This window comes from Marmota monax, unplaced genomic scaffold, assembly GCF_021218885.2.
Source record: "Marmota monax isolate L192 unplaced genomic scaffold, Marmota_monax_Labrador192_F-V1.1 WCK01_AAM20220418_F8-fsc00129, whole genome shotgun sequence".
Lineage (NCBI taxonomy): Eukaryota > Metazoa > Chordata > Mammalia > Rodentia > Sciuridae > Marmota > Marmota monax.
The window spans coordinates 2922605-2939286 of NW_026693811.1; the positions used below are offsets into that span (position 1 = coordinate 2922605).

Genomic DNA, 16682 nt, shown 5'->3' on the forward strand with positions numbered 1-16682 from the left:
CTTAAGTGAATCAACCAGGATGAAAAATTCAATTTTGGATATAATGTAGGAAAAAACATAGTAATGCTCTTCTGGAAACGTGTATACAATGTTCTGCAGGATCCAAAGCGATTCTCTAATTTTTTTGGCAAGGGTCATTATAGGAAACTTGGTAATAGAGAGAGAAGCAGGAAGACAATAAAATGGACAGAAATTTTCATTCCCCTTTCTTTTTCTATTAAGCCACATAAGATTAGTAGTGTGAAGGGAAAGACTGATATGTATATCTACGAATGACAGATATTGTGTTTATGTTTAATATTTATACCTATTATATTATCTTATATAATCTTTGTAGAAAATCTCTTGAATCCACTGGTAAGTTTTAAATGCTGTATTTATTTATTTTGTCTTCAAAGGAAGCATTCAGATTTGTATCAGAGGAAAACTAATTATTATTATTATTGTTGTTATTATTTTTTGGTACCAGGGACTAAACTCAGGGGCTCTCAACCACTGAACCACATGTCCAGCCCTATTTTGTATTTTATTTAGAGACAGGGTCTCCCTGAGTTGTTTAGCACCTTGCTTTTGCTGAGGCTAGCTTTGAACTCAGGATCCTCCTGCTTCAGCTCCCAAACTGCTGGGATTATTGGCATGCATCACTGTGCCCTGCAGGAAAACTATTATTATTACATATAGTCATAGCCACATTGGTTATCCATGCCCTCATCAGAAAAGGATGTACATGGTTGTGCACAAAGGAGGGGAGCCCTGAAATGAGGAATCTGGGAATTTATATAGGAATTACTATATGGCTGTCTCCACCTCTCCTGAGAGAGGGAATATCTCCCACAGATAAACAAATCCTCTCAGTGAAGAGAAAGGAAAAGTCCTCAGTTTAAACCCTTTAGAATATAAGCCATTATCTCTGGGATTTTGTTCTGCTTTGAAATGTAAACTAGGAGATAAGTGTTTCTATTTCTCAGGTCAACCTTTAACTCGGATTCCAGTTTTTTTGTTTTGTTTGTTTTTGTTTTTGAATTCCCTAACCATGCATAAACATGAAAATATTTTCTCTACAATTCCATATTGGAGTATTGTTGCTATGATTTGTGGCCATTAGTTTTTCCACCCCTTTCTTACTGTGTTCAGTAGCATAATGCATTATTATGCCTGCTGTCTATACATTTTACTTAAAATCATCCTTTTTATGAAAAAGTTTATTTATTCAACAAATATTTCTTGAGCATCCAAAACTATCAAGCACTGCTCTAGGTTCCTGGGAAATATCAGTGAATAAATCGAAGATTTCTTCTTAAATTTACATCCTAAGTAAATTGCATGGTATTTATATGCTACAGAAGATATATCAGTAGAGGAGAATGAGGGGTAGTGGGGCTTAGAAAAAAATAGGGTTTAATATGAGATAGATGTAAGCTTCACTGAGAAAGTGAATTATGAGCAAAACTTGAAGGAGGTGAGGAAGAACAGTTCAGACAGTAAAAAGAGTGTAGAGTCCCCAAGGTGACAGTGAGAACAGCAAGGAGGTCAATGTAACTCTAGTGAAGTGGAGTGAGGAGATTTGCAGGAGAGGAAATCAGGGACCTAAAAGTGATGGGGCCTCATGGAGGGTCTTGTAGAACTTTGGGAAAATTTTGCCATTTTCTCTGAGTCAATTGCAGACACATTAGAAGGTTTAGCAGAGGAATGGCATGATCTAACTTGCATTTTTAGTAGGATCACATTGGCTTCTGTGTTTAGAGCAGAATGTAGGGGTGAAATGTGGACTCAGGAACATTTAGGAGGCTACTGAAATCATCTAAATCACATCTATGACTGTGGCCCTTACCAGAATGGTGCAGTAAAATGACAACAGGTGTCTCAGTTCTAGATATGTGCTGAAAGATGTCCTAATAGATTTCCTAGTATTTGGATTAGAGAAAGGGAGCTATCTAAAATAATTCAAAGGTTTCTGGTCTGAGTAATTAGGAGAATGTTTTATCATCAACTGGATGGTTAACGGGGAACAGTTTATTGGAGAGGGCTGGGCTGGGGAGGATTGGGAGTGTAGTTTTGAACATTTTGGATTTGAGTTGTCTATTAGATATGGAGTCGAGTAGGCAGTTGGATACGTCTGAGACATGTTTGAGCTAGAGATGGAAAAGTGGGAGCTACTCAAACATGGATTTTTATTGGGGGTGGATTTAAGGTTTGTGGACCTGAAGCTTGTGCAATTTTGAGGGTTCTCTCCAAGAAAAAGAATTGAATATTTATTTAGAATGAGGAAATAGCATAAGAGCATAAAATTTGGAAAAGAGCATAATATTTTCAATTAACGGCCTCACCTACATCTGTAATGCTTTTTCCCTATATTTTTTTTTACCTGGATGCCAATTATTATGTAATATTATTTTCTGTTGATAATATGGAAAATACTTAGTCTTTCCTCTATTAGGAGTGATTGAAATTTATTTTTATTGAATTATAGTTTTAAAAGCTTTCTTTTGTTTTTATAATTTAGTTATAATTTCATGAAAAATTTCAGAGTTGTCCCAAAACTTAAGATAATTCTATGAAACTTGTTGCATGTATGTAATATTTCGCAGAATTTTGTACTGACTGACTTTTGGCTCTGTACAGTTCAAGTTTTGCTTCTTCTTCACTACCCACAAGCATCCAATGCTAGGAGGTTGTGATGCCTCCTCATATTGTGGCACCACTTCCAGCCCCATATCTTTGTGTCACAATATCAGGGCAGTTTGGCACAGTGGACTGTTTGGCACAGTGGATACAAGTATTCTTGGAAGCTATTTCTACTCTGAGATACCTAAGAATAACTTATCACATATGGAAGTGACTGTGAATCCCATAAATATGCTCCCCTAAATCTCACCTAAGTGTATCTCCAACTCTATTTCCTCTTAGTTCTCTGAAATATCCACAGACACTGTTGTGCCCTGCCCAACATGAAAGGAAGTGTGAAAGAAGAGAAATGAAAAAAGACAATGCTTTTAGGCACTAATGGCTAATTATCTTATATACACATGTTTTCCTAAAATGTATGATCATGAGAACACAGCACACATACATGTACACATGTCCTGCCTGCTGCAGGGTCTTGTATGAGGCACATGCAAGTAAGAATACCTACAACCTAAGCTCAAAAAATATAAATATTATAAGGAGAGTTAATTCAGAGAAATATTAATTTTTTTTTTTTTGGATCGTGTGAGATTTGGGTCATGTGTCAACTTTCTAAAACAGTCTAAATTTACTTCCATACTTAATTTTATATTCACATTTTTGTATTATTTTTCTTAAAAAGTCTGATAAAACTTCAGACTCCATATATTCCAGATGCTCTTATGAGGTCTTAGTGAGATTGAAATATATTTGAGGATACCACAGGTTATGAGTTATAAAGAAAGGAGGTGGTATAATGCGTAAGATTGAGGTGTTGTAGGACTGCAGGATCATTGCAAAGTGGGTGTTCAAGGAGCTGAAAGGTCAAGAGTGTCACAGAATCCTTTACGTGTGCTTGGAAATCTGACAGATTAAGGCAGGGGTTATGCTGGAGAAAATGACACCAAGGAAGGAGCTCACATCTTTGTGGAGCATGTGTTTTACCTGGACTTTAGCAGATTACAGCAACCATGAGGCGAATTGTGTAGTAAATGATAAGAAATACCATGAAATTGAAATCTGAGGGCTTTCAGGGAAGGTAGAGGAGAGGGTCTGAACAAAGGGGCACCCTCTTACCTATTCCACTCACCCAACTAGAGGCAGGAGGGAGAGAGGCACTTTTCACAGTGCAGGAGAACTCTCATTGAGAGTATGTAGAGCAGCAGTGTCCTCCAGAATAAGAGGTGTGTGTTTGAACAAGAAAAGTGAAGAGTGCTTGCAGAAGTGATTTTTTTGGCTCACTGGAAGGGTTTCAGTAGTTGGGTAGAAAACGGAACAACAAAGACAATATTTACCAGCTTCATATATATTAAATGTCTTGTAAAAATAATGAAACATACTACCTTTTCTCTTTCTTGACCTGATAAGATAAGGATGCCACAGGTAATTATTGTTCTATATTTCCTCTTTTTTCCATAAAAGTTAGCTATTTATTTATTCTCTACTCATATATTTCCTTATTATAATTTGCTATTCTTTTAAAATTATTTTTATATCCTTTCATACCCTGCTTACCTTAATCTTTTCTCAGTCACCTTCTTTCCTGTTAATTTTTTGGCCTTTATTATTTTTCTCATCTTATTTTGAAATCACACCACCTACTGCATTCCTGCCCCTGGCACTTCTCTTTAGCTATGGGTGGAAAGGTGCAGTGTGCCATCACAGAGGCAGTGCTATGTTAGACAAGAAATGCTTCAGCCAGAAAGGAGCTGCAGGAGGAAAGGCAGTTTTCCAGATTCTGGGAAGCAATGTTTTCTCCGGGTGATGCTAACATTGCCACCTACACTTCCAACAGTTTCTTCCTCAACACTTGGGAGGTGGCAAGTGGTTACTTCCCCAAACTCCCTGTGCTCTGCTGATCTGCTTAAACTCTAAATGGGGTTGAGTAGATTTATTCCTTAATTGTGCGACTTAAAATAAGACTTAACTGTTTTGAAACTTTCGTTTTACAAATTATACAAAATACTTTATAAAAGATGTAGATATGAATATTTTCATTTTATCCATGATCTCATTGGCTTAGAAATATAAAGTTAATTTTTTAAAGTTATATGTATAGTAGAAACAAGATTGAGAAGTGAGCACTTTACACTTTTAAATTACTACTTTTAAGTTATATATTTCTTATATAACATAATGTAATACTGTGATAAATAAAATTATAACCAGGACCAGATACTGATACCAGGTATCAGTTCACTTCCCTTTATTTCCTTGTCCAAAATATAGCCTTTGTTATTAGTAAAGAACGTTTTAAGTTAATTGAACCAATAACCATTTTTTTCACTTGCCTACATGGATACAGGACAGAAACCTGAATATAGAATCTATTTTTCAGCTTGTAGTTTTCCAGAGGATTGAGCTATAATTATCTTCAGAATTATAAAGGATTAATATCCTGTACTAAAATATGTATAATATCAGATATTCCTCTAGGATTAGAAGAATGCCAATTTCACTTCCAGTCCTACTAGAATTTGGAAGTATTCTGATCCTGCCTCACAAAAATAAGTATTTTCTATTTTATTTTTTTCATGAATTATGGAAAATTACATAGATTAAGTATAAACATGGCCATTAAGGAAGGCAAATTCGTTACAATAAAATTAATTTACTCTTTGAAGAAAAACTGTCAGCCTCAATGATATGTATTGAATATTCCTGAAATCTCATGATGTTAATGATATGTCTTTTAAAAGAAGTTTGGTTTAGGCTTTCTTTGCTGAGTTAATTGGTTGGGGCTGCCATAACAAAACACCACAGACTGGATGGCTTAAGCAACAGAAATCTATTTCTCACATTTCTAGAGGTGGGAAATCCAAGATCAAGATGCTTTCAAGTAAGGTAGGTTTAGTTCTGAGACCTCTTCTCTTGGCTTATAGATGGAATCCATCTTGCTGTGTCCTCACAGTACCTCTGTGTGCAGGGAGAGAAAGCAATTGAGGGAGCTCTTTAATCTCTTTTCCCTTAAAGAACACTAATTGGATCCAGGCCACTTATTGACCTCCTTTAAAGTTAATTGCTTACATAAAGGCCTTGTCTCCTAATCCAGTCACAGTCAGGGTTGGGGCTTCAACACGAGAATGTTGGGGGAGAGAAACAATCTGTTACAGCATTTTGTTCACTTTGGCAGAGAAAATGAGTCTTTTTTTTTAAACTAATGCTTTATTATTTTCTTAAGAGAACCCCATACAATTGTCTCATATGTAATTTGGTGACTTACACAAATATTTCCTTATTTGCTTATTGTTTTTTTTTCTTATAAATTTCTCTCGGTACTCTGTGATATGAGCACCTATGAATCTTGACTTCTTAAGAATTAATAGACTTTATGTTTTTAGAGCAGTGTTAGGTCTACAGAGAAATTGCACATAAAGTACCTACAGTTCCTGTATATTTCCTCTCCCTCTGTACATAATTTCTCCTATTAATATTTTGTATTAGTTCAGTACATTTGTTAGAGTTGAATCAATAGTAATAAATCATCATTAACTAATATTCATAGTTTATATTCAAGTTCACTTTGCATTGTATAGTTATGTGGGTTTTAACAAATATGTAATGACATGTATCAGACAGGGTAGTTTAACTTCCCTCCAAATGCCCTGTGCTTCACCTACACCCTTATAACTTTCCTGTGTATATACTGATATTTTTACTGTCTCCATAGTTTTATCTTTTCCAGAATGTTATATAGTTAGACTCATATTGTTTAGCTTTTTATTTTATTTTATTTTATTTTTTTTAATTTTTTATTGTGGGTTGTTCAAAACATTACAAATTTCTTGACATATCATATTCCACACTTTGATTCAAGTGGGTTATGAACTCCCACCTTCACCCCATACACAGATTGCAGAATCACATCAGTTACACATACATTGATTTACAAATTGCCATACTAGTGTCTGTTGTGCTCTGCTGCCTATCCCATCCTCCACCCTCCCCCCTCCCCACCTCTCCCCTCCCCTCCCCTCCTCTCTCTCTACCTCCTCCACTGTATAACCCTGAGGGTCTCCTTCCATTACCATGCAATTTCCCTTCTCTCTCCCTTTCCCTCCCACCTCTCATCCCAGTTTAATGTTAATCTTCTTCTCATGCTCTTCGTCCCTACTCTGTTCTTAGTTACTCTCCTTATATCAAAGAAGACATTTGGCATTTGTTTTTTAGGGATTGGCTAGCTTCACTTAGCATAATCTGCTCTAATGCCATCCATTTCCCTGTAAATTCTATGATTTTGTCATTTTTTAATGCAGAGTAATACTCCATTGTGTATAAATGCCACATTTTTTTAATCCATTCGTCTATTGAAGGACATCTAGGTTGGTTCCACAGTCTTGCTATTATGAACTGTGCTGCTATGAACATCGATGTAGCAGTGTCCCTGTAGCATGCTCTTTTTAGGTCTTTAGGGAATAGACCAAGAAGGGGAATAGCTGGGTCAAATGGTGGCTCCATTCCCAGCTTTCCAAGAAATCTCCATACTGCTTTCCAAATTGGCTGCACCAATCTGCAGTCCCACCAGCAATGTACAAGTGTACCCTTTTCCCCACATCCTCGCCAGCACTTGTTGTTGTTTGACTTCCTAATGGCTGCCAATCTTACTGGAGTGAGATGGTATCTTAGGGTGGTTTTGATTTGCATTTCTCTGACAGCTAGAGATGTTGAGCATTTTTTCATGTGCTTGTTGATTGACTGTATGTCCTCCTCTGAGAAGTGTCTGTTCAGGTCCTTGGCCCATTTGTTGATTGGGTTGTTTGTTCTCTTATTGTCTAATTTTTTGAGTTCTTTGTATACTCTGGATATTAGGGCTCTATCTGAAGTGTGAGGAGTAAAGATTTGTTCCCAGGGTGTAGGCTCCCTATTTACCTCTCTTATTGTTTCTTTTGCTGAGAAAAAAACTTTTTAGTTTGAGTAAGCCCCATTTGTTGATTCTAGTTATTAACTTTTGTGCTATGGGTGTCCTATTGAGGAATTTGGAGCCCGACCCCACCGACTGTAGATCGTAGCCAACTTTTTCTTCTATCAGACGGCGCGTCTCTGATTTGATATCAAGCTCCTTGATCCATTTTGAATTCACTTTTGTGCATGGCGAGAGAAAGGGATTCAGTTTCATTTTGTTGCATATGGATTTCCAGTTTTCCCAGCACCATTTGTTGAAGATGCTATCCTTCCTCCATTGCATGCTTTTAGCCCCTTTATCAAATATAAGATAGTTGTAGTTTTGTGGATTGGTTTCTGTGTCCTCTATTCTGTACCATTGGTCCACCCGCCTGTTTTGGTACCAGTACCATGCTGTTTTTGTTACTATTGCTCTGTAGTATAGTTTGAAGTCTGGTATCGCTATACCGCCTGATTCACACTTCTTGCTTAGCATTGTTTTTGCTATTCTGGGTCTTTTATTTTTCCATATGAATTTCATGATTGCTTTCTCTATTTCTACAAGAAATGCCGTTGGGATTTTGATTGGCATTGCATTAAACCTATAGAGAACTTTTGGTAATATCGCCATTTTGATGATGTTAGTTCTGCCTATCCATGAACAGGGTATATTTTTCCATCTTCTAAGATCTTCTTCTATTTCTCTCTTTAGGGTTCTGTAGTTTTCATTGTATAAGTCTTTCACCTCTTTTGTTAGGTTGATTCCCAAGTATTTTATTTTTTTTGAAGATATTTTGAATGGAGTGGTTGTCCTCATTTCCATTTCAGAGGATTTGTCGCTGATATACAGGAATGCCTTTGATTTATGCGTGTTGATTTTATATCCTGCCACTTTGCTGAATTCATTTATTAGCTCTAATAGTTTCTTTGTAGAGCCTTTTGGATCTGCTAGGTTTAGAATCATATCATCTGCAAATAGTGATAATTTAAGTTCTTCTTTTCCTATTTTTATGCCTTTAATTTCTTTCGTCTGTCTAATTGCTCTGGCCAGTGTTTCGAGAACTATGTTGAAGAGAAGTGGAGAGAGAAGGCATCCCTGTCTTGTTCCAGATTTTAGAGGGAATGCCTTCAGTTTTTCTCCATTCAGAATGATGCTAGCCTGAGGCTTAGCATAGATTGCTTTTACAATATTGAGGTATGTTCCTGTTATCCCTAGTTTTTCTAGAGTTTTGAACATAAAGGGATGCTGTACTTTGTCGAATGCTTTTTCCGCATCTATCGAGATGATCATATGGTTCTTATTTTTAAGTCTATCGATGTGGTGAATAACATTTATTGATTTCCGTATATTGAACCAGCCTTGCATCCCAGGGATGAATCCTACTTGATCATGGTGCACAATTTTTTTGATATGTTTTTGTATCCGATTCGCCAGAATTTTATTGAGGATTTTTGCATCTAAGTTCATTAGAGATATTGGTCTGTAGTTTTCTTTCTTTGAAGTGTCTTTGTCTGGTTTAGGTATCAGGGTGATGTTGGCCTCATAGAATGAATTTGGAAGTTCTCCCTCCTTTTCTATTTCCTGAAGTAGCTTGAAAAGTATTGGTATTAGTTCTTCTTTAAAGGTTTTGTAAAATTCTGCTGTATACCCATCCGGTCCTGGGCTTTTCTTAGTTGGTAGTCTTTTGATGGTTTCTTCTATTTCCTCAATTGATATTGGTCTGTTTAGGTTGTCTATATCCTCCTGACTCAATCTGGGCAGATCATATGACTTAAGAAATTTATCTATGCCTTCACTATCTTCTAATTTATTGGAGTATAAGGATTCAAAATAATTTTTGATTATCTTCTGTATTTCTGAAGTGTCTGTTGTGATATTGCCTTTTTCATCCCATATGCTAGTAATTTGAGTTCTCTCTCTTCTTCTCTTCGCTAGCATGGCTAAGGGTCTGTCGATTTTGTTTATTTTTTCAAAGAACCAACTTTTAGTTTTGTCAATTTTTTCAATTGTTTCTTTTGTTTCGATTTCATTAATTTCAGCTCTGATTTTAATTATTTCTTGCCTTCTACTTCTTTTGCTGTTGTTTTGCTCTTCTTTTTCAAGGATTTTGAGATGAAGTATGAGATCATTTATTTATTGGTTTTTTCTTTTTTTAAGGAATGAACTCCAAGCAATGAATTTTCCTCTTAGAACTGCTTTCAATGTGTCCCATAGATTCCGATATGTTGTGTCTGTGTTTTCATTTATCTCTAAGAATTTTTTAATTTCCTTCTTGATGTCTTCTATAACCCATTGATCATTCAGTAACCTATTGTTCATTCTCCAAGTGATGTATGCTTTTTCCTTCCTTCTTTTATCGTTGATTTTCAGTTTCATTCCATTATGATCAGATAAGATGCATGGTATTATCTCTACTCCTTTATATTGTCTAAGAGTTGCCCTGTGACATAATATATGATCTATTTTTGAGAAGGATCCATGTGCTGCTGAGAAAAAAGTGTAACTGCTTGATTTTGGGTGGTATACTCTATATATGTCAATTAGGTCTAGGTTATTAATAGTGTTATTGAGTTCTATAGTTTCCTTATTCAACTTTTGTTTGGAAGATCTGTCCAGTGGCGAGAGAGGTGTGTTGAAGTCTCCCATGATTATGGTGTGGTGGTCTATTAGACTCTTGAACTTGAGAAGAGTTTGTTTGACGAACATAGCTGCACCATTGTTTGGGGCATAAATATTTATGATTGTTATGTCTTGTTGGTGTATGGTTCCCTTAAGCAGTATGTAGTGTCCCTCTTTATCTCTTTTGATTAACTTTGGCTTGAAATCTATTTTATTTGATATGAGTATGGACACGCCTGCTTGTTTCCGAAGTCCATATGAGTGATATGATTTTTCCCAACCTTTCACCTTCAGCCTATGTATGTCTTTTCCTATCAAATGCGTCTCCTGTAGGCAGCATATTGTTGGGTCTTGTTTTGTGATCCATTCTACTAGCCTGTGTCTCTTAATTGGTGAGTTTAAGCCATTAACATTTAGGGTTATTATTGAGATATGGGTTGTTCTTCCAGCCATATTTGTTTATTTCTGTTACTAAACATGGTTTGTTTTCCTCTTTGATTATTTCCCCCCCCTTTACTCTCCTACCTCCCACTGTTGGTTTTCATTGTTATTTTCCATTTCCTCTTCCTGTAATGCTTTGGCGAGGATGTTTTGAAGAGATGGTTTTCTAGCTGCGAATTCTTTTTTTTTTTTTGTTTTTTTTTTTTTTCTCTCTGATATTAGACACTCCTATCTTCTCATATTCGATTCTCTCTATAGGTAATCTCATTTATACCTATTCCTGCGAATTCTTTAAACTTTTGTTTATCGTGGAAGGTTTTAATTTCATCTTCCATCATGAAGCTTAGTTTCACTGGATACACAATTCTTGGTTGGAACCCATTTTCTTTCAGTGTTTGAAATATGTTATTCCAGGATCTTCTAGCTTTCAGAGTCTGTGTTGAAAGATCAGCTGTTATCCTGATTGGCTTACCCCTAAATGTAATCTGCTTCCTTTCTCTTGTAGCTTTTAAAATTCTCTCCTTATTCTGTATGTTGGGCATCTTCATTATAATGTGTCTAGGTGTGGATCTCTTATGATTTTGCACATTCGGCGTCCTGTAGGCTTCTAGGATTTGGGATTCTGTCTCATTCTTCAAGTCTGGGAAGTTTTCTTGTATTATTTCATTGAATAGACTGCTCATTCCTTTGGTTTGGAGCTCTGTACCTTCCTGTATCCCAATGACTCTTAAGTTTGGTCTCTTAATGTTATCCCATATTTCTGGGATGTTCTGCTCATGGTTTCTTAACAGTCTTGCTGAGCTGTCTATGTTCTTTTCCAGTTGAAATACTTTGTCTTCATTGTCTGATGTTCTATCTTCTAAGTGTTCTACTCTGCTGGTAGTATTCTCCATTGAGTTTTTAAGTTGGTTTATTGCTTCCTGCATTTCTAGGATTTCTGATTGCTTGTTTTTTATAACCTCTATCTCCCTGTATAGTTGATCCTTTGCTTCCTGGATTTGTTTGCGTAATTCGTTGTCGAAGTGATCTTTCATTGTCTGATTTTGCTGTTTAATGTCTTCCTTGATACTCCAGATCATCTGAAGCATGTATATCCTGAATTCTTTATCTGACATTCCATCTGCTGCAGCTGTTACCTCTTCTAAAGTTGCGTTGACCTGCATTGCTTGTGGTCCTTTCTTTCCTTGTCTTTTCATACTGCTTGCGTATCTTTCCTGCAGGCGCGGGCGGCGGCTCTGCTCTCTCCTTATTCCAATTGGGGTGTCGTGGCTACCACGCCGGCAGGTCACTGGGCCTATTCTGGGCGCTGGCGGCGGCTCTGTTCTGCCCCTACTCCAATTGGGGTGACGAGTGTACCACGCCGGCAGGCCACCGGGCATGATCCGCCGGTCGGTTGCGGGTTTGCCTACCCTGCAGGCACGGGCGGCAGCTCTACTCTGCCCCTACTCCAAATGGGGTGACGTGTCTGTCGTACCGGCAGGCCACTGGGCCTGTCCCGCTGGTCGGTCGCAGATCTGCCCACCTTTCGGGCACGGGTGGAGGCTCTGCTCTGCCCCTACTCCAATTGGGGTGTCGTGACTACCCCGCCTGCAGGACGCTGGGCCTGTTCCTGGCACGGGTGGCGACTCTGCTCTGCCCCTACTCCAATTAGGGTGGTGTGTGTACCACGCCAGCAGGCTCCTGGGCCTGATCCGCCGGTCTGTTGCAGGTCTGCCTACCTTGGAGGCGCGGGCGGCGGATCTGCCCTGCCCCTCCTACCACGCCTGCGGACCCCTGGGCCTGATCTGCAGGTTGGTCACAGTTCTGCTCACCCTGCGGGCACGGGTGGCGGTTCCGCTCTGCCCCCACTCCAATTGGGGTCACGTGGCCACCACACCGGCAGGGCCTGATCCAGGCGTGGGAGAAGGATCTGCTCTGCCCCTACTCCAGTTGGGGTGACGTGTGTACCACACTGGCAGGCCACTGGGCCTGACCCGCCAGGCTGTCACAGGTCTGTTTACCTTGCAAGCGTGAATGGCGGCTCTGCCCTGCCCCTCCTACCACGCCCATGTACCACTGGATTGCGGGTCTGCCCACCTTGCGGGTGCGGGTGGCGGCTCTGCTCCGCCCCCTCTCCAATTGGGGTCACGCGGTCACCACGCTGGCGAGCCGCTGGGCCTGCTCCGGGCGCTGGTGGCGGCCCGGCTCCTCCCCTCTGGCTCGACGACAAATTGAGGAGACTCGGGTGTCTGTGCCTCACCCCCCCTACCAGGAGACCAACTGTTTATGTCGCCGCTGGTATTGATGAAGTTCTCTCCTCCGCCGCTTTCTGATGACATCAGATCTCTGCCATGTTGGTATCCTATGCGAATGGCAGCATTTCGTTCCCCTTGCCGGGCAACCAAAGCAACGGGTGAGTCCTGACCGGCCCTCAGCAGGACCCGGACCGAGAAGCAGTTTCCGCGGGCTCCTAGCCCCGGGCCAGGGAAGTTCCGGGAGCTGGAACTCGGCCGCTCCGTGCTCGGTGTAAGCTCCTATAAGAGTAGGCTCCAAGAAGCAGTCCCCGCGGGCTCAGTTCCGGGAGCCGGAATTCGGCCGCTTAGTGCTTGGTGTATGCTCTGATAGTAGCAGGGTCCAAGAAGCAGCCTCCGCAGGCTCCGCAGCCCTGGGCCAGGGCGGTTCCGGGACGGTTCCGGGAGCCGGAGCTCGGCCGCCCCGCGCTCAGTGTTTGCTCCGATAAGATCAGATTCTAAGAAGCACCCAGGCGCTGAACCCTAGCAATCTGTCTGCAAGCCGCAGGCGAATTGCAGCCTGAAATTACCTGTTCTATGGCTGAATGAGCTGTGGTCAGTCGAAAACAGGGAAGGTGACGTCAGTTTACCAACATGGTGGCTGCTGGCCTCCTCTGTGGTCTGACCGGTGTGGAGAACCGAGATGGACCGCTTCCTTCCCCCGTCTCGAACCCAGAATTCAGCCCTGAGTACGGTGCTTGCGCGGCTGGCAGAAACTGCAGCGCTGTAACCCTGCGTCTCTATCCCAGCGCGCGCTGCAGACTCTAGCCGCGGGGCGATTTGCTGAATAAGCAGTGTTACCCTCCGTGCGACAAACCTCTCGCGTTTGAGTCCCCGTAGCCGATCCTCGTGCGATGGAAATCCTTCCTCCAGGTTCCGGAGCACCCCACTATTGCTGGAAATTCCTAACAAGATATCCTTTAGCCGTCCTGACTTGTCATACTCCCACGCAGTGGAGCAGCACACGGGGGCAATGCACTCCCCTCGCCGCCATCTTTGCTTCTGTTGTTTAGCTTTTTAAGACTATCTTTTTTTCATTTAATATGCATTTGAGCTTCTTCCGTGTCCTTTTGTGATTACCAGCTCATTTGTGTTTATTGCTTAATAATACTTCATTGTATGGATGTACCATAGTTTGTATGTTCATCCACCTATTGAAGGAACATGATTACTTTTATTTTTGACAATTTTGAATAAAACTCTTGTAAGTATTTGTGTGCAGGTATTTTTTTTTCAGTAGACATATATTTTCAACTCACTTAAGTAAATATATAATGAATATTAGAATCTAGCCTCAGACCTTACATTTTTCTTTAAAATTAAGACAAAATGGATCAGAGATCTAAATGAAAATCACAAAATTATATAATTTCTATGAAAATTTATTTTGTAAATTTTATATGAAAAGAGAAAGTCTAGGTGACCTTGAATTTGGCCAGGGACAGAATGCTATGGACTAAATGTTGTGGCCCCTCCAAAATTCATATGTTTAATATGGAAGTGGAACCTTTGAGAGCTAAGTCATGAAGGTAGAACCTCATGAATGAAATTAGTGCTCCTAAAGCTGAGACGTGAGAGAGATGATATTCTTTCTGACATGTGAGGATATAGCAAGAAAGCATTCATTCAAAAATCAGAAAGAGATATTTAGGAACCAAGACCTGGCAATAAGTTGGGTTGGCTTTGAAATGACAGGTACATTTACTGAGATAGATGATAAATTAATTGATACTTGGAAAACAGACAAGGATGGGCTCGAAAGACATGTTGAATTTGACATGCATGTAGGAAGGATGTCTAGATGAACATGTCTAGTAGATAGAGGATATATAGGTTGCCAGTCCAAGAGAGAAGTTAAGATGGAAGTCCTAGATTATGCAGCATAGTTATAATTATGAGGTTGAGGACAGAATCCTTGAGATCCCAAACCTTAAATTGGTGAATAGAATAAGCCTTGGCAATGGACTTAATATGAGTTAAACAAAGACTGAGGAGGGAGTTGGCCAAGAGAAAGTAATGTCACAGAGAGGAGAGTAGTCAGTGAGATTCAAGTGCCACCGATAGAAACAGTAGAACCGAAAAAACTCTGTAGGATTTGGCTTAGTAGAAGGATGAGCAAAATCTTTTTTTTTTTTAATTAGAGATAGTGGCTTTTTAACACACTGACTTTGAAAGGAAGAGAATTGGTGAGAAAACAAAGTTATTTGAGTGTAGGGAGCAAATAGAATAGATTTTTTTTTCCTAACAAAAGGAATATGATAAAAGTATCAGAAGTAGACTATCTTAACTAATAAGATAGTTAATAAATTAATGATGGTTCAAAATATACAACCAAATAATGAGTATTATAAATATTTGTGATAGAGCCATGGTATTCTTATTTAAATGTAATGCTAAAATACAGCAACAAGCCCAATGATTATATGTCATAAACACAAAAATGATTTGTTGGATTGATTGAATTGGTTTCAATTAACATGTAAATCATCATCTTCTGTGTTCTGGAGAAGTATAAAGTTTAATGTGTGCATTTGCTTCCTAATGAAGGTCATCGAACACTGTTTATTGGAGTTCATGTGCCCCTGGGAGGAAGAAAAAGCCATCGACGTCATCGGCATCGTGGTCACAAACACAGAAAAAGAGATAGAGAGAGAGATTCAGGGTTAGAGGATGGACGGGAGTCACCTTCTTTTGGTAAGCAGCATTCTTGTTTTATTGAATTTGTGATTGTAATAATGTACTTGCTCTGCAATACATAATTAGCAGTAATTCCTCATACTCATAAAGTCATTTATACTATTTTAAAGACTTTGGGAGGATGGGGAGAAAAGGGAACAAGCTTGATCTTTGTTTTTCACTTTAATCTGCTTTGTGAAATTGAAAATTGAATTAATTTTATGATATAGATAATAAAATAAAGTAGTAAAGCTTGTTCATCTATCTTCTATCTGTCTATCTATCTATCTACAGTGTTGGGGATTCAACACAGGCCCTTGCCCAGCTATGTAAGCACCCCACCAATGAGCTACATCCCCAATTCTAGTTGTATATAACCTGGATAACTAATATAAAGAATGGCCATTGCTCTAAGTCATTTAAAAATCCAGGCGAAAATATCAAGTTCCCATTCATACTATTGGTAAGGCTACCCAAATTTTACTCTTAGGACCTGAATATTTTGAGTATTTATCCTTCCAAAGTACATATAGCCAAAGTATTACTTTTTGTAGTTTTCAAAAATTCCTGAGTGCCATGAGAACCCATTTGTATGACATAACTAAGAGTCTGGCTGTCAGTTCCTTGACCTTTCTAACTCCTATGGCCTTCTGATCTTCTTCACCACTGTGCTAAGCTCACCAACCCACCTATAAGTACTCCATCTCTGAAGTTATTAATTTAACTCAGCCACTGACTATAGTTTCTCTACTTCTTGTTTTCTTGGGCAACAATTTGATCGCTCTACTTTTTTCTATCCACAAATTATTCTTCTTTCCTTATACTATTCCAGTTTCATAGCTTATAATTTTAGCGATAGTTATGCCATTATTCTAAATACCTTAGGTTCTCTGTTTTAGTTTTATTCATATTTTTATTCCCTTTTAAAAACCATACTCATGTTGAAGTTCCCCCATGTCCCTACTTCCTTTCTGCATTCATAAGTAGACAGAGCATGGTGAAAATAATAATTCATCAGGGAAGATAGTAACCATTATATATTCTTGACTCAAGGGAACCTTCAACACCTCCTTTCAATTTTATTGCATTTCTTTGGTGTTTAAAATAATTATTTTTCTACCTCCTTCACC

The 16682-nt window shown here is 39.1% G+C and overlaps 1 protein-coding gene across 10 annotated transcripts in view; it reads left to right on the forward strand.

The window, feature by feature from the left end:
* The window catches only part of Slc4a10 (solute carrier family 4 member 10), a 312110-nt gene that overhangs the window by 170005 nt on the left and 125423 nt on the right, over positions 1–16682 (forward strand). For all 10 annotated transcript variants that reach the window (XM_058584951.1, XM_058584950.1, XM_058584957.1 and 7 more), the window contains one exon: positions 15424–15570. In XM_058584951.1, the coding sequence (XP_058440934.1) occupies positions 15424–15570 (147 nt within the window). The remainder of the gene's footprint in view (positions 1–15423; positions 15571–16682) is intronic.